The sequence below is a fragment of the Protopterus annectens genome, chromosome 8.part0 (assembly GCF_019279795.1).
Source record: "Protopterus annectens isolate FY-2018-M chromosome 8.part0, PAN1.0, whole genome shotgun sequence".
In the NCBI taxonomy this organism is placed as follows: Eukaryota; Metazoa; Chordata; order Ceratodontiformes; family Protopteridae; genus Protopterus; species Protopterus annectens.
This window is the reverse complement of record NC_056741.1, coordinates 1,415,098,927-1,415,121,352: the sequence shown is the minus strand read 5'-3', so window position 1 is coordinate 1,415,121,352 and position 22,426 is coordinate 1,415,098,927. Positions and strand designations below refer to the sequence as shown.

The following is a 22,426-nucleotide window of genomic DNA, read 5'->3' as shown; positions in this document are numbered from 1 at the left end:
CAGTAAAAATAAAGCTTTTGTCATGAGCAAATGAAGCATACACCCCTCCCCATCAACAATCCCATACACAGCGAACAGAATGGAATATTTAAGGGCTTTCCAGCTCAGATCCTTGAGGGACCACACCTCTGAAGGGCACTCTGAAGTTTATGACCTCTGCACACCTTAATAATACCTGCTAACCCTAACCCTGCATCTTACGTTAAAACCCCCTTCTGTAACTATCAAGTACACAAGACACTTATGTGTGCATATATACGCGCGCGTGCGCACACACACGCACACACACACACACACACACACACACACACACACAAGCAGACAAGCAAAATACTAAGTCTACTGCATTACTTATCCCGTATTCTAACCTTACATTATCCCAATTAGACTTTCACAAACACTCCTGCCTCCTAATAATAAAACCTTCAGGATATCTGAAAAAAATCAGCATTAGTTTCTTAAACCCACAGTTACCTTACACACATGCATTTGATGTTCCATTCATCCAAAATATTTACATTTCAGTAACTGGAACATTCAAAAGTATTTCAGAGTTATTCATTCTGAGCAGCTGATTTGATGGAGTGAATGACAACCACATATTTATAGAAAACACATGGGGGAATTCTCCAGACTAAAACTAAGTCCCGCCAGTCACTTGGAAAGAACCACATGCTTTTTTATTACACTTTATTTCTCTTCTTTTACAGTAAAATCTTTCTTTACAATTCTCTTTATTAAGATAATTCAGTAAGAACAACCATTTCTAATTATGCTCAGCTGTGCTCCCCTTAGGCTAAGAAATAATAAGAGCTATTGTTTAATTCTGAGTTTTATCCTAGACTGGTTCTAATCAGAAAATCTAGGACATGACTTCTTGACTAAAGAAAAATATCTAATGCATGCAATAAAACTAACTAAAAGTCATCCATTAGAAACTTTAATAGATACGCCCTTATGTGATACAGTACTATTACCTAAGAATATTAATTCTCCATTTATACATCACACACACATTGATTCATTTTAAGAGAATCCTGTATCACTGAAAATAAATGAAAAGAATAGAGGTAAAACACACATGTTTTGTCAACATCATGCCTTCTAACACATTTCTGTACCGTATTGGTATTGTCCAAGGAAAATATTCAGAGCACGTCCACTGTCACTTCTTGATTCAAATTATTAAAAGCAGTTCAGCATACTTTTTCTGACTGCCTTACAGTTTATGTACAGCTGTGATATCGCTTTATGAACCCTTAGCATAAAATATTGATATATTGCAATTTTCACTCAAATTTATTATTTCTTTGTCAAAGCAAAAAAAAAAAAAAAAAACAGCATTTCAGGCAATATATAAAGGACACTCTCCTGCATAGTTCTAGATTTCCCACTCTCAGTAAAATGTTTATATCAACAGATCAAAAATGCATCAGATAAGCATCATATGACATTATCCCAGCCATTCCGTGGTAATCTCTTTAATTAGACAGTATCCAATCTCCCCATTTTTTTCCAAAAGACTGTAAATCCACCCTGGTTTACTGAGGGTTGCATTTACTGTCACAAGTCTTACATGGCACCAATTTGCAGATTCTAAATTTCATGTCAACTATATCTCTATGATTAAAAAAGGTAAACATGCCTTATAAGATCATGTTGACATGCATCTACCAGGCTAAAAAACAATAATCAAAGAGGCCATTATTTAATGCAGACTGACTGCATGCTACAAGTAATGTGACCAATCTGATTAATTAACCTGCAGGGTAAATGTTTATAACAAAGTTGACATTACCAAACAAGTGTGCAAAAACTGTGAAAGTAAAGAAGATAACTGCACTCAATGCTATTTTGCTGACAAATGTGTCACAGAGTCATATCAGCATATTTTTACAGACTAATTGGATAAACAGCAGCAAGCCAAATTCTATCATGAACTGCCTATTAATATTAATATCACTGAAGTTATCTTGACTGGATCACATTTCACTGAATCACAAAAGACTGAACAAATTTGACTGAAAACTGAATTCATTGACCCACATTTCATGGGGCAAGCCCCACATGTACCTCCCATGTGTGGGGCTTAACCTCCCCCCAATCAACTATACTAATTCCATAGTTACACTCCACAGCCAGTGAATCACTGCATCTTTACTTCACAATTTTTGGTCAGTCATGATTCAGTCTGCAAGGGCATGATTAACACTATTAATTAGGCAACTAGATATTTTGTCAGATTCCGCAGAAGAGGTAATTTTGTCCTTGGTTAACACTTTCACTAAATGATCCTTTGTGATAATAGGAGGAGCATGGAATTCTGGTAAATTTGTTTGTAAAGACACTGGTGATGACTATTGGGTCAGAACAGGACATCATTATGAACAAGTTCACAGCAATGTAGATTTTTTTATATTTAGTTTTCTAATATAGCTAAAGAAAGATTTATAATTATCTTTGGCTTTAGAGGCCAGCTTAAATTCTTAGGCTCCTTTAGTGGATCTGACAGTATTCTTCATTTTTTTTGTAATACGTTTGATTTTATCCTTGAGAAGAGGGGGGATTGGTTCTACTAAATAATTCAAGGAGTTTCTTTCCTTTTTGTATAGTTTATTTCTGGTGGTGGACCACCAGGTTGGTTCGATTTTGAATTTTTTCTAATACATGCTTTTGATATAACTATAAGCTCTATGCATTTTTCTAAATCTATGTAGAACTTATTAGTGGAGTTTGTTGTATTTAGGTCAGGATAGGTACAGTCATAAGTGAATATTGATATTTCGTCATAGAGAAGGTTGAGGTTGACATGTCTGTAGTCCTTAAATTTAAGGGGGGGTTTGCTGTAGCAGCTTTTGGCAGTTAAAAGGAGAAGATGATAAGCTTATGGTCAGACTTCTCTGGGGAAGGAGATACCAGAGGAGCAATATATTAAGCAGCCATATTTGTAAGAATCAGGTCAAGAATGCTGTGTCCATTAGTAAGTTAATTTACCATCTCTTCAAGGAAATCTTTAAGTCTAGGAATTTTGTGGCATAACTATATTGGAGGTATAGGTGTTCAATTTATTGAAACATTATTAAAATTACCAAAAACATGAGAGTTTTTGCTAACACACAGATGATTTATAACACTAACGAATGTTACATGGTCATAAGAGGGTAGAAATGGTGTTGTGTTCCAAACTATTAGTTGGTAATTAATTCTATCTAGAGTGATCTATATTTACAGAAACTCAGTTTGTGAGTCCCTATGGATCTATCAGGATCTAATGTCCCTTGACAAACCTGGAGAGTCTACCACAGTTGCCATTGAGTCTCAAGGCATGGAAAGCACTACTTCCTGGTACAGAGGGACTACTCTCTTTAAATGTAAACCATGATTCAGTAGCTATGCAGATGTGTATGTTTTTCAAATGCCAGAGTGAGGTTTGGCAATTTATTATTATTATTTAGACTTCTGGCTTTGAGGAAAGCCACCAGTATTGGGACTGATGTGTTAGTTATATTGGAATGTCAAGGCCACCCAAGTACTGATGAGATAGGGTCTTGCACTACGGATTAACAGTGGACAGTGACAGCTGGCAATTGCAGCAAAAGATAAAGGAAAAATTTGTACAACTCTGTAATTTGTATATGAAACAATCTGTACTCATAGCAAATTTGAAAAAGGATGATTATGAATTCTAAAACCATTTTGTGAACTATATTTTTGCTAGAGAACTGAACCCAGGTTAAAACTGTTAATTAAATGAAAGCCATAGATATGATAAGTAATAAGAAAATTAGCTTTAGTAATAAAGAAAAAAATTACCTGCCTTATTTAAAAAAGTATTCAGTGGCACAAATGTTAATATAATGGTTGAATTATTTAAAACTCTTGTGACAAGTATTACAGAATATAATTTAAATTTTTGTTCATTCTCATAAGGAGAAACTCTCTACTTTGAAACTCTTCAGAGACAGTACACTGAAAACATTTATGAAATGTATGGTAAAGCTTTCACTGACAGAAATCATCTAGCATATTCAAGATTGCTTTATATTCATTGCTTAGAAATGTTCCTATCACACAAGATGCCTTTTGATGGGTCTTATTGAGTTTTGATGAACAATGACATTTATTAATCTAATATGACTTAGAAATGAACTACTACAAAAAAAACAGCCCCACTGGTCACTCACAATTCCAAAGGGGTACATGATACAGAGAGTGACCCAGAAAAAAAAACAAGAGTGGCTTCTTATAACATAACACTGATGTGGTAACATAAAAAGCAATACTCTTTTTTAAATAAAAATAAAGAAGACCAGCTAACATGACTAAAAGTAATAAAAATATATATTTTAATAAATGGTAAGCACTTTCACGGCCAACTGGCGCTTCATCAGACCATATCAAACAACAATTAATCAATGCATATAAATACTTAATAATACAATGCATGCAATCCAAGAATCAGTGTTAAAGGTACAGTTTCATTTAATCCTGAACCTTTGTTGGCCTGTAATTGCAAGATCCATTTTAATTCTATACATTCAGGTTTACTTCACACAACTCCCCCGCTCAAATTAACATTCAACAACTGTAAAAGAAAAACATAAAAGCTTCATATTTATCCATAGTACATATGTGTTTAGCTAATGCATTGGATGTCTTCCTTTTCTTTATACTGTATAAATGTTTTAAAATACTTTCTTTAATAAAATGATTAATCTTACCAACACAAAAACAATAAACAAGAACTGTAGGTGCATTAAGTCAAGTACACTAAACATGTACTATTGCAATCAGCATATAAAATTAAATTATATGACTTCCCAGTATCATGATGTAAAAAATTAGATGTTGATAAAATATATTTACAAGCATCGAATGACCTGCAAGGAAAAGTGCCTATCCTTACTGAAGATGGACAAGAAAGTGAATTATAATTGTAACACAACTGACGTTTAAGGGACAAACCATTCTTAAAGGAAAATCTAAGTTGATCACCTAATTTATTCTTCAAGATTTCATTGACCATCAAAATAGGTCAATTTTTCTTAATAACATCACAAACTAAATTAGCATCACTAGAATATGTCAGAACAACCCTAGACCTATCTGTATCCGAATTAACCCTATGATTAGTGGTGGTATCAAAATTAGAAAAAGATGCCTATGCGATAAAACATCACCAATCACATTATCAATCTCATCTGCCAAGTAACTCTTATCTGAAAAGTCCTCGTCTATTGCAAAAGTGCAAACCTATTTATTAGAAATGCATTTTTCCACAAATGTTCTTTGTTTTGTTTTCTTAGGTGAGCTGTTTGCTTTATGACATTTAGTGAAGTTTTTTTTTTTTTTTTTTTTTCAAAAATGTTCAGCATATGTTTGCTTTTTTAGAGTTGACAGAATGGAATTGTTAGAAATTCAGATCCACAGAAAGCTACATTTACATCACCTTCAAGAAGGTATAATTCATCAATACTTTAGTCATAAATCCACATGGCTAATTGTTTGCCTTTCATTATTGTATTCTGAGTTTGCTCCTACATGCTAACTGGATGTTACATTAACTATTGTTTCACTGCACTTCTCGTTGCACCCATTCTACTCACATGAACATAATACAGATAATGATCAGGATGTCACTTCTACAGAACGCCACTCTGAACTTACCACACACAGCTCAAACTAAACACATAGTCCTACACATACTGAGATCCTTTAGAGGTAACCTACTTAAACTGCAAAGGTTTCCTAAATGTAACCTAAGAAACATCTACCCTCAGCAAATTCTCAAACACACAACATAGGCAGCAGCCACCTTGAAACATACATCAAAGAGTCACAGTGTCTCATTTCAAAAGCTCAAATGGTAAACCTACACACAGTCCAAAATCCTAGACATAAGTGACTGAATAGTGAGAGATGCTGATGCACCACCCACAAGGCTATGCAAGGTGAGGGTCCTTAGCTTATGAGATATGGCAACTCCACTCTGTATGTTTGATGCACCTCACCAGAACATGAATCTGTGTCCAAGCATGTGGGGGGGGGGGGGGGGCTGGCTGTGCATAATGACTCCAGATCCAGTGCCTGAGCATCTGAGTCTCAGTCACCTGTAAGCATTTTCTTAATAAAATACATAAACACTAAAGAAAAAGAAGAGACAGCGATTCTAATCATCAGCATTCTGCTGATGGCAGTACAGAATGCACTACTGCTCAAGCTACATTTTTATAGGACCTGGGCATTGTTACAAGCAGCAACAATCGTGTAAAAAATTGTTTCATTTAATAGCTGGACATGAAGGACGAAAACAGTCCCCAATTATAGTCTGCATTACTGAGCTTACAGCACAAATTTACATGCATGTAGCCTTTTCAGATCCTCCTTGGTACCACGATGCATACCAATTTCAGTGATGCCTCGTTAGCAGCATAGCCATACAGTCAATCTTTCATTCCTAGCTCTGTTATTCATTAAGCTGACATAAACAAAGGTCACAATCAGTAGCTCACAATTTGTCATTCACAATCAGTAGCTCACAATCTGTCATTCACAATCATTAGCTCACAATATGTCATTCGCAATCAGTAGTCCACAATTTGTCATGCACAATTTGGACTCATTCAGATTCTGAGGCTGCTGTCTAAGTTGCTGCTACACAGAGCTGCACAAGATATTTTCTTGTAGCCGTACCTCTTTGTCTAATGTAACTTGCTCTATCAGGACAATGAAGAAATAGAACTTTCTACATACTGGGCTGAATACCCAGAAAATGACAGTTCAGCTAATGTGATGCATTTGTATAGCACTTTCTCTAGCTGCTGATTTAGGTTCAAAGAAGAGCATACAGAAGACCAACTGTGGAAAACTGTTATTTAAGTCCAAGTTCATTTGTTTGTTTGTTTTATGATTTAAGTGTACCTTTAATAGGTGAATTATTTATCTGTGAGTTACATGCAAGCGATTGGTCATCTTTTTAAGACAGCAAAAAGACTGCAAATATCTTGCCAAACTGGGAAACTCATACTTAATGGTGCAGCAACAACATAAGACTAAGATAGTTTTGCTAATTTGAAATTCTTGCATGTATGTCAGAGCAATAACTTGTATATTAGTCTGCTACTTTAGAGTACCACACAGGACGGAGGTGTTTCAAGTGGTATTTTATATGGTACCAGGACTGTAACTGGCAGATAAGACCATCATACTACATGCTATGATGTCATGCCATGAAGGTAATCAATTAAATATTACAAAATTACACCAAACTCAAGCGTTCTCCTGTTTATAGATGTGAGCAACACCATATTACAAATAACTAAATACCAAACTACTTTCAGTCAAAAACTTACCAATGCGTAATGACTGCAGACCAGCCACTGTCTTTGTTACCCACACCAGAAGTAGCACCAGAGGCGCCAAGACCCGCAGCATCTTCTATAAATCTTCATGGAGCCCTCTTGTGGTCTGGGCATTACATTAGTACCTGGAAAATTATGGAAGAGTAGGAGTCAGTAAAAATATATTATTATCAGCAGGATCTGTACATATTGACAATAGTAAGATAATCCAATTTCTGTATCCAAACATATTAAAAAGCAATCAGAGCTATCTCATAAAACTTATACTGCAGCAAACATAACACTATGAATGTAAAATACTACAACATTATGTATTTAACTTAAAATGAATCATTGTTCATTTATTTTTCTTAAACATTTGATAGTAGTTTCTTGAAATATGTTTTTTGACTACTGCATATTGCTAACATGGCAAAGTTAAACTATGCTTAGATTAAAAGAACCAATACAGTGTGTCATGTGAACACAGGTAGCAAAAAAAGTGAATAAAAATCCATAGCAGATGTTTCTGCAGGAAATAACATGATAACACTATATCTTCAGACTATCTCTATGTAATTTTCCTATGGCCATATATTACAGTGCAAACATATAATTTGAGATTGACTTACAAGAGGAACTTAAAAAGAATTTCTGATAGAAGCATGACTTTTAACTCAAATTGCACATGTATTTTGGTCAACTCTAAGAATAACCTCTATGGCATTCTCATAATGTACAGATGTCAAATCATGGTGTGGCTGATTATTGATTAATCATGACTGGGTTTCCTAATGTATATTTTAAGACTTCTTAGCAGTGTCTGAATTACTGCGGTTTATGATAAAGCTCCTGATAATGGCATGCTGCTTAATAAATGGACTTGTGTTGAATCAAAAAGCCTGGCTTACTAATAATATTTCTATAACAAGTAACATTCAGTGTATTCTCTATCAGACCAAAGTCAGAATGTTAGATTCAAGCTGGACAGAGAAACGAAATGTGAATTGGCAGTAATGAGTAAGGAAAACGTTCTGTTTTCTTTATATGCTTTCCAAGCTGAGAAAGACACCATCCTATGGAGAAACAGGAGATACTTTTAAGATACACCAGAGAAACCTGCAAAAGGAGAATATCAGCTGAATCAAGATGACGGGGAATTCACTAAACCTGAGGAAAAACATCTTCAGATGCCTCTGTCTAACCATGTATTTCTTTCCAGTTCACCTTAACAGATGAGACCATCACATCCATTATACGTGAACTTACCCTCCAGACAATGTGGAGTTAAGCTTCTCGGATTCCAAGAATCTTGAGCATTCCTTACCAGTAGAAGTTACTTCGGTTATTTCCTGCTGTGTTGCATGACTTTGTGCTTGTTTGAGAAGTGGTGCACATCTCAGCTGACAAATTTGCTAGACTTGACCAATTTGTGATTCTTCCAACCCCAGGAAAGTGCATTTTAGAGCACTTTAAGTTTATTTTGAGACTAGTATTGCTTATATTGTACATGTAGAACAAGTTTTGCCCTTTGCTGGTATGAAACAAGGAGAACTTGCAGTGTCCTGAATATTTATCTGCCTTGGTCATTCTAGCACTCCAAGTTTCAATTCACTGCTTGCTGCTTTCTGTTGGCTTTCCTTCTTGCATGACTTTGAGCTTGTTTGAGCAGAACTACAGCAAGTATACTACATGCAGCAGTGCACAAAGCCATGGTACCTAGTAGCCCATGAGCACACGAACCTTTTCTACTAACTCAGGTGAAATGAAATCAGGCTCACAAACAGCTGCACTTAGAGCATCAGCATCTCCATGGAAACACCTGTGGTTATACCTCTGTGCAGCTTGCTTGTTGCTGTGCTGTATTTCCATTAAATATCTGTTGTAACCATGCATGACATCTATGACACCCATGTTTGTATGTTCATTGACCATCAGTTCAGCTTTAAATAGGTAGACTGAACTGCTTATTTTATGTCACACCCATATCTGAATCCCCAGTTATGCCTGACAAATAATATTAAGCTGCTAAGTTTTTGTGACATACATACTGTATTTATGTCTCCAAATGAATTCTAGACACCATAGAACCACTGGCTGCTTGTACCCATTATGTTGTCCACCCAGTTGTACAAGCAAGTCCACGATCCATATCACAACTAATTACAGAACCGCCTCCATGAATCCTGAAGCCTATTAACCCGATCTAAAAATCTTTACAAAGCCTAAATGCAGAATAAATGAAAACAAGAAATCAGTTAAGTTGCTCTTTGTTTCAGTTTTATTTATTTTACTTGCAAAATCATTACGTAACAGCTCATATTTTCAGTGATTGCAAGATGACAAACATTTAGAAGCAAGTACAAACATACATATTCTATAAACAAATAAAACTTTCTCAGGCAGAGGTACATGTAAATTCAATGAGACAGCATGAAAAGCTTATTTAATTTTCATTAGGACAAGAACGTTTATTACAGAGAGTATGACTGTCTATCATTATCTTAAGTAAACTTTTACATCGATAAAGCAACAGATGGTATAATCAAGCAATGATATAATTCATACTTAAACATTAAAAATAGATAATCGATAAGGTTATCCAAAGTCAGAACTTTAGCAGCAGATTATAACTCACAAATATGTATGCCTCATGGTTTAGCTGTCATAAGCTAGTATGATGTTTAGTTTTCAATGTATCATTATAATTATTATAATCCATACCACAGTCTACAATAAATAGCAGATCAATAAATATCAAAAGACAACAAAATGGAAGTCCACAGCAATTTTGTAGAATCAAGAGCCAAACAATCTTTTAAGGCTTATAACTGGGACAGGCTCTTTAAAATGATTGCATTACAGCTATCAATATGATATTTAAATGTCAAATGAGACTCTGGAGTCAAACCATGACACACACGGGAACCAACCAATCAATAGAATGCAAATGAATATCATCGAAGCAACAGGAGGAAACAGAATAAAAAGGGACACAGTTTTTTGCCTTAGAGATATTAATCTGCATGCTATATGAGTTAGCCGCGTTTAGAATTTTGTAGTGTTATTTAGTAATACAAACAAAGCAGCCTTCTTCTTCTTCTTCTCAGTAGAAAACAACAGCATGTTGTCCACCACACAAACCCTGTGCATTCATAATCAGTAAATGGAGCATGTAAGCTCTTCACAAGATAGCTGTGTACATATGATAGTGTACAAATGGGAGATACACAGATAATGTGAAGTGACAAGATATACATAAATATAAGAAGATCACTAAAATCAAATCAAAACAAACAGTTATACAGTATATACAAATATATGGGTTCCCTTTTTAATTTCGAAATACTGAAATCTCGAATTTCAGTATTTCAAAATTAAAATACCGAAGTCTTGAAATACTGGTAAAACAGAAACGCGAAATTCAAAATACTGACGTACGGAGATATTGAATTAGCACTTCTGGTGTTGTGGTGTGTGAATGGTAAGATGTCAGTTTGAGTATGTATGTCTGTTGGTTAGGGGCTTTAGTGTCTGTTAGTGTGTGTTTTGACTGTGATGTGAGTGAGCGAGGGTGTGTATAATGCGTGGGAGAGAGTTGTTTGTATGTGTCTGATTGTGCGATCTCGGAGTTAGTATATATAAGTAGGGAGTTGTGGGGGGCACAAGGGGGGATTGCCCCCTGCTTATCTGTAGTGTAGGATATTATATTTGAGTTGGGGGGGAGTGGTGTGTTTGTGTTTGTGTGTGCTGTATCTGTAGTGTAGCATCAGGATTTTGAATTTCGCGGTTTTAGGGTTTCGGTGTTTGGTGTCCTCGGCTATGTAATTTCGAAATACTGAAATTCGGGATTTCAGTATTTCGAAATTACATAGTGAATCCAAATATATATATATATATATATATATATATATATATATATATATATATATATATATATATATATATATATATATATATATATATATATATATCCATGTATACATGCGTGTGTGACACACACACACACACACACACACACACACACACACACACACACACACACACACACACACATAATAGTTTCTTTTCAAACAAAATATATTTATTGAAAATTTTCCATTTTAAAAAATGTGCAGAAAGCTTTTACATATTTACATCACCCATTCCCTGTGATACTTCATTACAAACCTTTCGACTTCTTTTCAGTCTGCAGAATATTTGGGCAGATTATACACATCCATCTCAACCTACCATTATGTTCAATTTACTTCCCAGTTTAAATCCACACTTTTCTCCTCATCGCTGTCCTACATCTTCTGTTCACTCAGTTAAATTCCTCCAAGCTGTTCTTATAGCAGAAGTCCCACCACTTTCAACAACCACTCCATTAACATCCTCCTAGCATCCATTTTCACCCCTCCCCCTTTACATTTTACCTAGTCTCAGTCCAGTATCACCATCTTTTCCTCCATAGACCATCCTGCTTACCTGATGGCCAACTCAAATACCACATCCTCCAGTTCCACTCTACTTATTTTTTATGTACTTCTTTCATTATTCCTCTAGGCATTGACAACAGCCACCTAAAATCGTTCCGACTCCATCACATATGTCACTGCTCATCTCCTCTTTTCAACACACGTAGCACTGACTCCTCCTCCTCACTGCCATCACCAACCCCTTACTTCTCATTTTTTACAATGGGTTGGAGTGTTGCATCAATTATCACCACCTCTCTCAGTTCAATGCCACTCTCCCACCTTCTTCGACAGTCATGCCTGACTGTTGCAGGTCTTCTCTCATGCAATTCACAGATCTCGTTACTAGATGTCCTTGTTTTCTTTTGCCTTCCTCCTGCCTCTTTCAAATCTTCATCGGGTATTTTTCTACTTTCCTGCATATGTACCTGCCATAATCTGTTGCCTTTGACCTTCTCTGCAATTGGTGCTAGCTTAACTCCTGCTCTGATGTCATCACTTCTTCATATGTCCCACAGTGTGCATTCTATCACTTATCTCAGGCGTTTCACCTCCATCACATGTAGCTTCCTCAGCTGCTCTGCCTCTACTACTGCCCAGATTTCTGTACCACACAGTAGTGCTGGTTGTACCGATGTTTTGTACGCTTTACTTTTTTCTGATCCTTTGGCGTTATCTTGTCACACAATACAACTGAAACTTTTGTCTGGTGGTTGCAGTCCCTATGATTCCAGCTTTGACATCCTCATTCAGACTTCCCATCACCTTAACCATCCCTCCCAAATACTTGAAGACGTTAAAGTCTTCCACTGTTTTCCCTTCTGTCTCAGTAGTCATATTCTTCTGATTCCCCCTTTTGCTGCCATGAAAACTGTCCTGTCTGTACTCAGTTTCATCCCATGTGTCTTCAGTTTTCAATTTTTCATTTCATTCCCTTATCATTTGCTGAAGTTTGTATTCAGAGTCTGCCTGTAATGCCATATCATCTGTATACACCAGCTATGTTGATCTGGTCCAGCCAACCTATTTGCGAGTGCATTCTATCACCAATATGAACAGCAGCGGGCTCAGAGTTGAGCGATAATGCACAGCCACTCCCACTATGATCTCCTCTGCTAGTCTAAACATTCGCTCATACTTGTGTCATTGAATTCTTGTAAGTAGCCTGCCCAAATTCTAACAATAGTTCTTTGATTTTGAGCTATCACAGGACTGCCAAAATCAGCTTTTTTTGGAACTTGTCATATTCTTTCTCCAAATGTAAGGATGCTCAGCTGGACTGTTTCTTCATCTCTAGCTTCTTCTGTGCTCTCATCAGGTCAGTCGTTCACCTTCCATCTTACTTTTTATTACTGTGCATATGACTATCACCCTTCACACTATACCTGTACAGCCTCCTTATTGTGATGTACCAGAGGTGAAAGACAAACATTTGTTGGTTGAATACTAGGTAAAACCATCTCAGGTTTCTCCGGATCTCTCATGTCCACCTCCAGACATCTTTTCTATATTCCATCTCTGTCTATCCCCTCCCATAATCTTCAAGCCTTTCAATACCCCATCATGTGTGCTTGCACTATAACCACTGCCTCCCTCAGCTTTGTTTTGGCATCTCCCAACATGTCCATGTAAGTTCATATATGTTTTTACTAGGCATACAATCCAAGGGAACATTGTGGAACCTAGCCTGATTTCTCCAGCACACTGGTTAAGTGGTTTGTTCACAGGCACACAATAGGCAAATAAAGGCTAGGAAAACAAATCCCTGGAATACAAGCAGTAGTTCATTAACAGCTAAGGGTTTCAATACTCGGCATTAATTGCCTTTGCTTTAATCCCTCATAGAGGAAAAAATTCCTTTGGCAACACCAACATCTGCTTCACCTCCTCAAATTTCTTAATCTCTTTATCTTCTCTACCATTAGGAATGTTGATCATATTTAACCTCCTCATTAACCTGCCTCAACCACCATGCAGCAAAATCAATCCTTATCATCTTCTTCATTTTTCATCATACCATCCTCCCTTTTCAACCCCCACCATCATCTCCCCATTAAATCCTCTCCCTTTATTCATACACCCTAAGGCATCATCTTGCATCCCCCACCATGTACAGAACCTACTCTGGCTTCCTCATGTCTCCTTCCCATTCCCATGTTATTCTGTGCCCTTATCCACTCTATCAGCTTCTATTTACTGCCATTATGTACTGCTTCAAATCAGAAATATTCCCACCATCCACCTGTTCCCGCACAATCAGAGACATGCAAAGTAGACAATAATGAGGTCCTACCTCTTCACAGCTATCATGTCTATGAATCTCAAATGGACATGTTGGGGAGAAGGACCTTTTCACATGAGCTGTACAGCCCTTTAATGAATCCAAGGGAAAACCTATAGTAGACTGCTACGCTTACACTGGATTTTGGGAATCTTATTTATTGCCATCTTTTAATTTGTTTGTGCTTTTTTACTAATGTCATGATTGGCTTATATATTAATATCCAGGTTTCTCGGAATCTACTACATTTAGCACTAAACAGCAATAAGTCAACAGTTTTCTTGAAGATACTGCAATGTTTATTATTCTTGGCATCTCAAACACCCAGACAATCTCTCAGAAAGATAAAGTGTTCAGCTTATAGTCACATTTCTTAAATAACCTTCACGGATGTCAATAATAATTACTCAATTAATGTCTCTACTGCAAGAAATCCTAAATTAACAATCTTAGTGCCATTTTGCTAATAATTCCTTGCCCTTTCTAATAGTGCCTATTATTAACTTATAAGTTGCTTATTTAAAGAAGCCATACCTAAAAAATGTCTGAGCGCCATAAGGAGCAGCGGGTATTAACTGGAAGTATACAAAAAGGTGCCACAGGCTTAAAAGAGATTAAAGCCCTCTCATAAGAATACACTCCATGAAATTTCTTTGCTTAAAGCATATGGAGCAACAGCATTATATTGCAGTATTAATGTGGTATCTAACTTCTCACGCCATAATTTATTACACGAATAGACAACATAATGTTTGATTTATACTTAGCAAGCGCAGATAAAACAATGGAGAGGTGGCAGTCGTGTTCCCCTGGTGTCAATGTCATCTACAGCACCACCAACTTTTCTTCTTTAAATTCCACAGCAAGCACAAAGGAAAAAAAATATGTTCAGGTGATAACCATGTCTTCTCCTGGTGCCATTGTAATATACATTACCACTGACTTTTCCTCAGTAAATTCCATTTAGCCTCCCTCCCCCAAGCTCCCATAAAATTTGCAAAACTGTTCCCTCACATGTGTCAACAGCATTATGTAGTCATTCACATACAAATATATGTTTCACTTTACATCACTTCTCTTCAGTTCTTCTCTCACTTGACATGCCAGATTCTTTGAAACCAATATAAATGGTGGCAGCTTAAGGTCTCTCATATCTGTCAGTGCACCATAATTCCAGCTTAACACATCTACCAGCAGCTATATGTCATGGGATAGCCAGTCCTTCCACATTATTACCTCTTCTCAGCTACAGCTCTCCTGCACTTTCAAATCATCTTATGCATAACTTTGGGTCTGATCTTATTCTGATCTCTCAGCATCAGCAATAAATTATGCACTAGACAATCTATGGGCATCCACACATCCCACTTTCTGCTTTGTTCCTTTCTATTGCACCCAGCTGGATCTGTCTGAACTGACCACTTTTGTAAGACATCAAAGAGGACTGTCAGCTCCTCATATCTCTTGAGATTTAGTCAGCAGAGGACTCTTGTTCCTTCATACTTTTTTCTAGTTTGACAGTCAGCAGCAGCAGCCTGAACTTAAAGAACTGCAGAGAAAATGTAGAGACAGAAGCTGTCAGTGTCAAACTGTGTGCAGTACTTCCGACAGCAAGATCATCCTTCCTACAGCTACATCCCCACATAAACAGGCTTTTATTCTATACATTCTGATGATCTTGGCTGGGTCTGGACACACTTTGTCACCACATATTTTACTGCTACCATCTGAAAGGTTTAGGATAAACATTCTCACTGCAGAATAACAGTTGATTTCTCTAACAGTAAAACCTCTGAACTGAGGTTATTCAATGACAATCCTGAACACCTCTGAAATACCTGCACTGGTTTATTTAGAAATGTATCATGCAGTCAGCTGTAATAAGTTCATCTTTTCCTTCACCTTGTTTACCCTGATCCTGTGGATTCCTGGATGCTGACAGATGTCTTCAGTCAGTGGTGTGATAGCCAGCGAGAGTGGGAGCATTAAGTAAAGACATCACTGTCTTTTACACCACCTTACTTTGAAAGGATTAAGACCACTGACCACTAACTATGCTCTAGAATCTGGATATAACTACTATATAGATAGTGGAATGACACCTCTGTCAGCTCTGAATGCTTCAACTCTACCCATAGACATTGCCTGCTCACAACATCAAAAGTTTTTTTTTTCACTTTAAGAAAAAAGCCACTGCAATTATTGGGTTCACCAACATCTGGATCCAAAGTATCGCTTCCATGTTTTTTTTGTGATGCCCCTCATCACTGCATCATGATGAAGACTACCTGATTGGGATGCATTAGTTGGGAATAAATTAATTATTTTTGCTGTTATGTATATTTTCATGTGCCCTGATACTAAACAATGGGCCTGGGTTTGGGGGAGTTGTCTACTTTTTGGGAGGACAGTAATGAGTAACTCATTACAAATGAGTGGAAGTCAGACATTTTGTAGAAATAAATATTAAATCCATCAGGTGTCAGAGTAGTACCTACTTCCAGGTATACAACAGCCTGCACCTCTTCCTATAAACTTTTTTTACCAGGTTCTGCCTTGTTTCTACTAATAGAGTCAGTAGCCTCAGTCCAAGAATGAAGGGAGCAAACCCCTACAAGCCTACCATACCATTCACCCTATATAATGCCTAATACTACTTCTGGATAACCATCAGTCAACATACCATTATCAACCTATGTTGCACCACTGATAGCTACTGTTTCACAAATCATAATGGCAACTTTTCTCCTATTAAGATGACATATTAGGCACTTTATAGACTGCCCATGGCCTGCAAAGAAGCTAAATCTCTCCATTTACCATTCGTGTCGCTCTTTGACAAGGTTCATAGATTCACATTTAAATATTAGGCGATCAGTCAGCAGACTGTAACAAGTCTAGCCAATAACCAGCAATCTGAAGCAAACCCAGTACATTACATCTGCGAGGATAAGACATTACCCATAATGCCAGCTCATTCTGCTGCTGCTTTAATTCTTTAAGGTCAGCCACCTGCGATGTCCGACAGCCCCTGACTCTCAAGCCCTGTGTTTACTAAGACATTTAGAATATCTCACCTTTCAATATACTCCTTGTATTTAACATATATTCTCATAACTAAGTCTTAAATTTCTTGACAATCAACAATACATTAAAAGACACCCATAAACTCACCATATCACCATCTTACCTGGCCAAAGCATTCCCCATAAATCCTGTTCTAAATCCCCCAATACATTCTTATACTTCATGTTATGAATTAAAAAGTAAATCAAGCCACCACATCTGACTTCCTTTCCTACTAACTTCTGTTTCACTCGTTAACATACTATGGCACTAATATCCAACAGAGAGTAGAGGTCATATCTATATACATATGAGTGAAGATGTTTCAGTCAACAGTGTGTTTGGTCGACATCTGTTTAGTTGACTGCTTTTGGTTGACTGAACAGATGGATGACAGGTGTGTGAGATCTCACAATTCTCAAGGTTTGGGTATATTAATTTTCAAGATTTTGTTCAAACTCAGAGCTGTTATATAGGGGGTGTACATGGGGGTGCAGGGGGCTTCCCCCCTGCAAAAAATTATGTTTTTTTATGTATTATTGTATCTGTTTAGGATGTTGACAAATGTGAATGTCAATCAAAGCAACTATAATCATATATAGAAATATAGCTCAAACTGAATCTGGTAACCTGGTGCATAAAAAGTATATTCGATATGTAAACTGAATTCCATTCTCTAAAAATCAAACTGGTGGGATTCACCTACACAAAGTGCAACTTTAGACCTCCTGGAATAAAGTTCCTTCTCCCTTCAACCAGCCTACACCTGTCCTCTGGGGCCATATTAAAATGTTTCATTCAAACAGGGACTGTCACCTGGCCAGTGACATTTTTACTTGCACAAAAAATGTCAACAATATCATGTTTAGGAACACATACACTATGTGAAGCCCAACTCACTGCTTGTGTTCTGAATCGAGAAATAAGTCAAACATCATCCATGCTAGTTTTGTTCTCACAGCTTCACAAGTTCACTTTGTGTCTCCATGTGATTATTATCTGCTGCATCTTGCAGGAATTGTAGAAATAAAGCTGTATTATTGAACAGTACTCTGGATGTCTCTGTTATTCTGTATTCTATTTCACTCTGCCTTTAAGATAAACTTGAGTCCACTAATGTACCACATGGCGGGATCCACTAAACTGATGGAAACCTATTAATCTGTGCTGAATTATGACAATCGCTAAGTTTCACTACTTATGGTAAAATGCCTTCATGGTGTGCTGGAGCAACAGATATGCTTGTCAGCTACATCAATCCATAGGTTTTCTATCCTCAATGTACGCATTTACCACAACCAGTAATAGGGACAACAGTCTATGTGGCCATCTTTTTACTCCACCCAGTACTGCCCCCAGGAGAAGTGCACTTTTGTCTTTTGTGGATGATTTGGCATTCACAATATTCACTGTCATTTCTTGGTCTATTTCATCTTTTATTTTACATTCTCCTCTAATAACCTTTCATGCACTTTTATATTTAAACTTTTGCCACCACTAAATCCGATTTCTACGCAATACTCTCCTTACTCAGTGCCTTTGAGACATAAATACTGATTTTAAGTATAGTCCATTACTGTTAAGAATGCTGTCCTTTTTTCATACTGTTTTATTTTGTAAACATATTAGTAAGAAAGGGTTCGTTAAGCTTTCTTTGTTTCTTTATTGCATGGCAATCTAACTCACTGATTTACTTTTGCATGATCTTAGTGGGCTTTATTGATGCTTTATGGCTGTTTTTACTCAGTGATGTTTGTTAATCTATTTAACTTTCAGGTCATTGTACTTCATTCTGTAGCGAATGTAGATTATTATTCCCTGTCACTGAATTATTATATACTGCAGATGAGGTCTGGTTGGATCAGTGCTCTTGCCCAGTTTGCAAAGGTAAATAAATATAGTGCTTCCTAATGTAACTGTCTAAGATAATCTTTCATTAAAAGTACTTCAATTTAAAATTCTATAGAGCATGTTCAAATCCCCATCAGAATAATTCTGAAGCAAACATAACTAATAGCAGGAATCTAATATCATTATCAAAATCACTCTAATTATTCCTAGCTAATCATTAGATGACAATTAACCCTAAAATAAGGTTATCAACAGTGCAATTTTGTCTCTACAACTTTTTATATGTTTGAATTTGTATTAATTTCTGTAAAGTGTTTTTTTTTTCATTTCCTTATACAAATGGCTTCTCCAATTTATTAGTTTTATAAGGATACTTTCATCAGTTTTATCATGCCTGAAAGATCTGCCATTAGCAAGGCATCAATTACAGTCTCTTTATCTGCAGTCTTACTCTCCAGAAACAGTTGGCAACCTCATATTTTATCATTTAAAATGTCTTGCATTGTACAGAAATCACGCAAATTTCAGGTAGACAGTGCTCTGTTTCTTCTTGACCAATGACAAAGAATGTTTTTTTTGTTAATCTTTTTAATGTCTCAATACTTGACATCATACAGTGCTCAGGCATATACTATTTTCATTAGCGGATACACTTTCTTCAGTTTAGCGGATACACTTTCTTCAGTTTAGAGATACACTTTCTTCAGTATAATTCATTGCACTTATTTAACAAAAGGAATCTTGCATGCTTGGCCTAATTCCGTAACCTGGCATTAATTCTTCTACAGTTTGAAATGTACATAAGTTTAACAGGATCACCATTATTGAATTACTTTTAAGGATTTTTTTTCTAGCAGCATGATATCTTTTTTTTTAAATAAGAAACATCCATATTAAATTATCATGTGTGACATAGGCCATGTTACATTTATATAAATGACAATAAAGCATAGCGACAGAATCTCAGTTGCAAACATTATACATTCCAAACCATGCTGACATAACTGTAGTTGCAAACATTATACATCACCTTTAACACATCCAGTCATTGTTAGTCAACCATTACATTCAAATCCTGCCTTCTTTCAAACCTCGTTCCTCCTCTGCATGTATTGATCCCGCAGGTCCCATTTTTTTCCTATATAATTTGCTCCTACCCTTTTCTAAAGATCCCAGTTCCACTCTGTTACTGTCATCACTACTTCTAGTAAAGTTGGTTTAGACTTTGATTTCCATTTTCTAGTAATTTTTTTTTGGCAGCCATCATAATTAGATTCAACAAGGTCTTATTATGTCTAGGCAATTCCGAGTTTGTATCATAGCTCAGAAAAATGATTTCCCTAGTCACTCCAACTTACTTACCCAGCATCTCCAACAGAGTAGTCTGCAGGGAATCTTTAATGTCTACTAATTCATTACACTCCCAAAAAATAAGTTCCCAGTTACCTCTTTCTGCCCATAACACCTCCAACATTTGCTGTCTGCCTGAGGAAAAATGCTTCAAAGTCTACTTGGGGTATAGAAATACCTATGTAAGCACTTTCTGGCAAAGATCCAAAATATTCTAGATTTGTGGCATATTTGGGAGACATACACATATCACTCAATTATTTCTTTGTAAATCACTTATCTAGTTATTTACTTCCCAGTCCTTCCTAACCTCCTCTGCTTGATTCTTACAGTTATCATGCAATATTTTATATGCTCTAAAAAATATTCCTTTCTTAATGGCAACTTTTGTTCTAGATTCTACTAAAATCTCTACCAGTGCTGGTCTTTCATTTAGGACCACCCCATTTATTTCTCTTTGACTGTACTCTGATATCAACCATTGATATGAAAGGCGATCTTTAGCCTGCAGTTCAAATAAGTTCTTGGTATCTTCCCATTCTATTACCTTGCCCTCTTTAGTTATTTGCTCCCAGTGCCTTGGTTCCTTTGCCAATTTTCTCCAGTACATTCCTGCCCCCTCTTGCCTATTGTCTGTATCCCTAATTGCAGTCATCCCTATCACTAGGGTCTCCTTTCTCCAGTCCCATGTTGGCTTAGTTCTTAGAAGACACTGTTACTTTATGAATATAATATCCTGTATATTTTTTTTTGTTCTCCTTAAAGGTCTGCATCCAAAATCCCAGTCTCTTCCAGTTACTTGAGCCCTCCCCATTTCATCATCATCTCTTTCCATTTTGAATTATAGTTTTCTGCTTGTGCTATGTATAGGAGCCTTAACTGTGTTGCTCTGAAATACCCCCTCAACTCAGGTAATCGCAAATACACCCTGTTCTATTGGAAGAATATGCTTATCCCACTTGACTCTTGCCAGCTTCCCCTCCCAGATAAATAACTTCATCTCTTTATTAATTGCTATCCACAACTTCTCCTCTGACTGATAAAAATATGCTTGACCACTGTATAAGAATAAAGGGACTAAAAGCATTTTAACTGCTTGTATATTAATATTCATATAACAGAGCTTCCATTTTTTCAGTTATTTGTATTATCTTTTGTTTATTCTCTTCCCACATATCCTTAGCTGCCACATCAGAATCATTTTAATCCATACTTCTAAATGCTTCATTTTATCATGTCCCCATAAATATGGATATTTCTGAACTACTTTGTATGTGGGTAGATAATTTCCTGCTATTTTAATCCTGTAGATAAGGATCTCACAATGTATTTCATTGTTATTGATATTTTCTGTACCATCCTGACCACATATCAGTATGATTCCCATTTGATAGCTTTACTGCTGCTTCACAAAAAAGCTTTACTCTAGGTCCAGATAGGTCATTGGTTTCTCTTAGTTCTGGTTCAATCCTGTCTCAGTATGACTTTAAATGTTTAATCACTAGATCTCTTTGTAGTACTCTGTGACTGCCTTATTAGCATATAAATGATTTACCACTGATTTTCAAAAAAACATCCTGGTCACTTACTTAATACTTACTTTATGATATGAAACATGAGCTGTTTTCGTTTTACCATGTGTTTCTGCTTGTTAATTTGACACTATGGACATTCCTGAAATCCATCAAGATGTTAAGACAGTTCTTCGGTCATCTCTTCATGTACTTTGAAAGTAAATGCTATTCTTAATGTGGCAGAATTCTCCTCTATGTCCCTCATATTCTTTCTACAGTATGCTATGTTCAGTCCTGGTTCTTTCCTAACTGTTGCACACCAAAATGATCACACACTGGCTCCAATGCTCCCCATTTGATAAGCACTGTTACTGCAGTACTCCTTCATGATACTAGCAGTATCCTACTGTAGTGGTATAAAATACTGCCCCAGCTGCATCAAAACCATGATCTACCTGAAAAAGAAATGGTGTCAATGAGTTTAATAAAGTTGAAAATGTACTATAAGGTTGTCTGGCAGCTTTAACTCATGAGCAGGAGATTTGTGGATGAATATCCTTTGGC

At 36.5% G+C, this 22,426-nt stretch overlaps 1 protein-coding gene across 1 annotated transcript in view; it reads right to left on the bottom strand.

Annotated features, from left to right (window-relative positions):
- GRIK4 (glutamate ionotropic receptor kainate type subunit 4) overlaps nucleotides 1-22,426 on the bottom strand; it is a 5,029,336-nt gene that overhangs the window by 2,778,190 nt on the left and 2,228,720 nt on the right. The window contains exon 5 of the mRNA XM_044081017.1: nucleotides 7,353-7,486. Within this exon, the coding sequence (XP_043936952.1) occupies nucleotides 7,353-7,434 (82 nt within the window). The 5' untranslated portion in view covers nucleotides 7,435-7,486. The remainder of the gene's footprint in view (nucleotides 1-7,352; nucleotides 7,487-22,426) is intronic.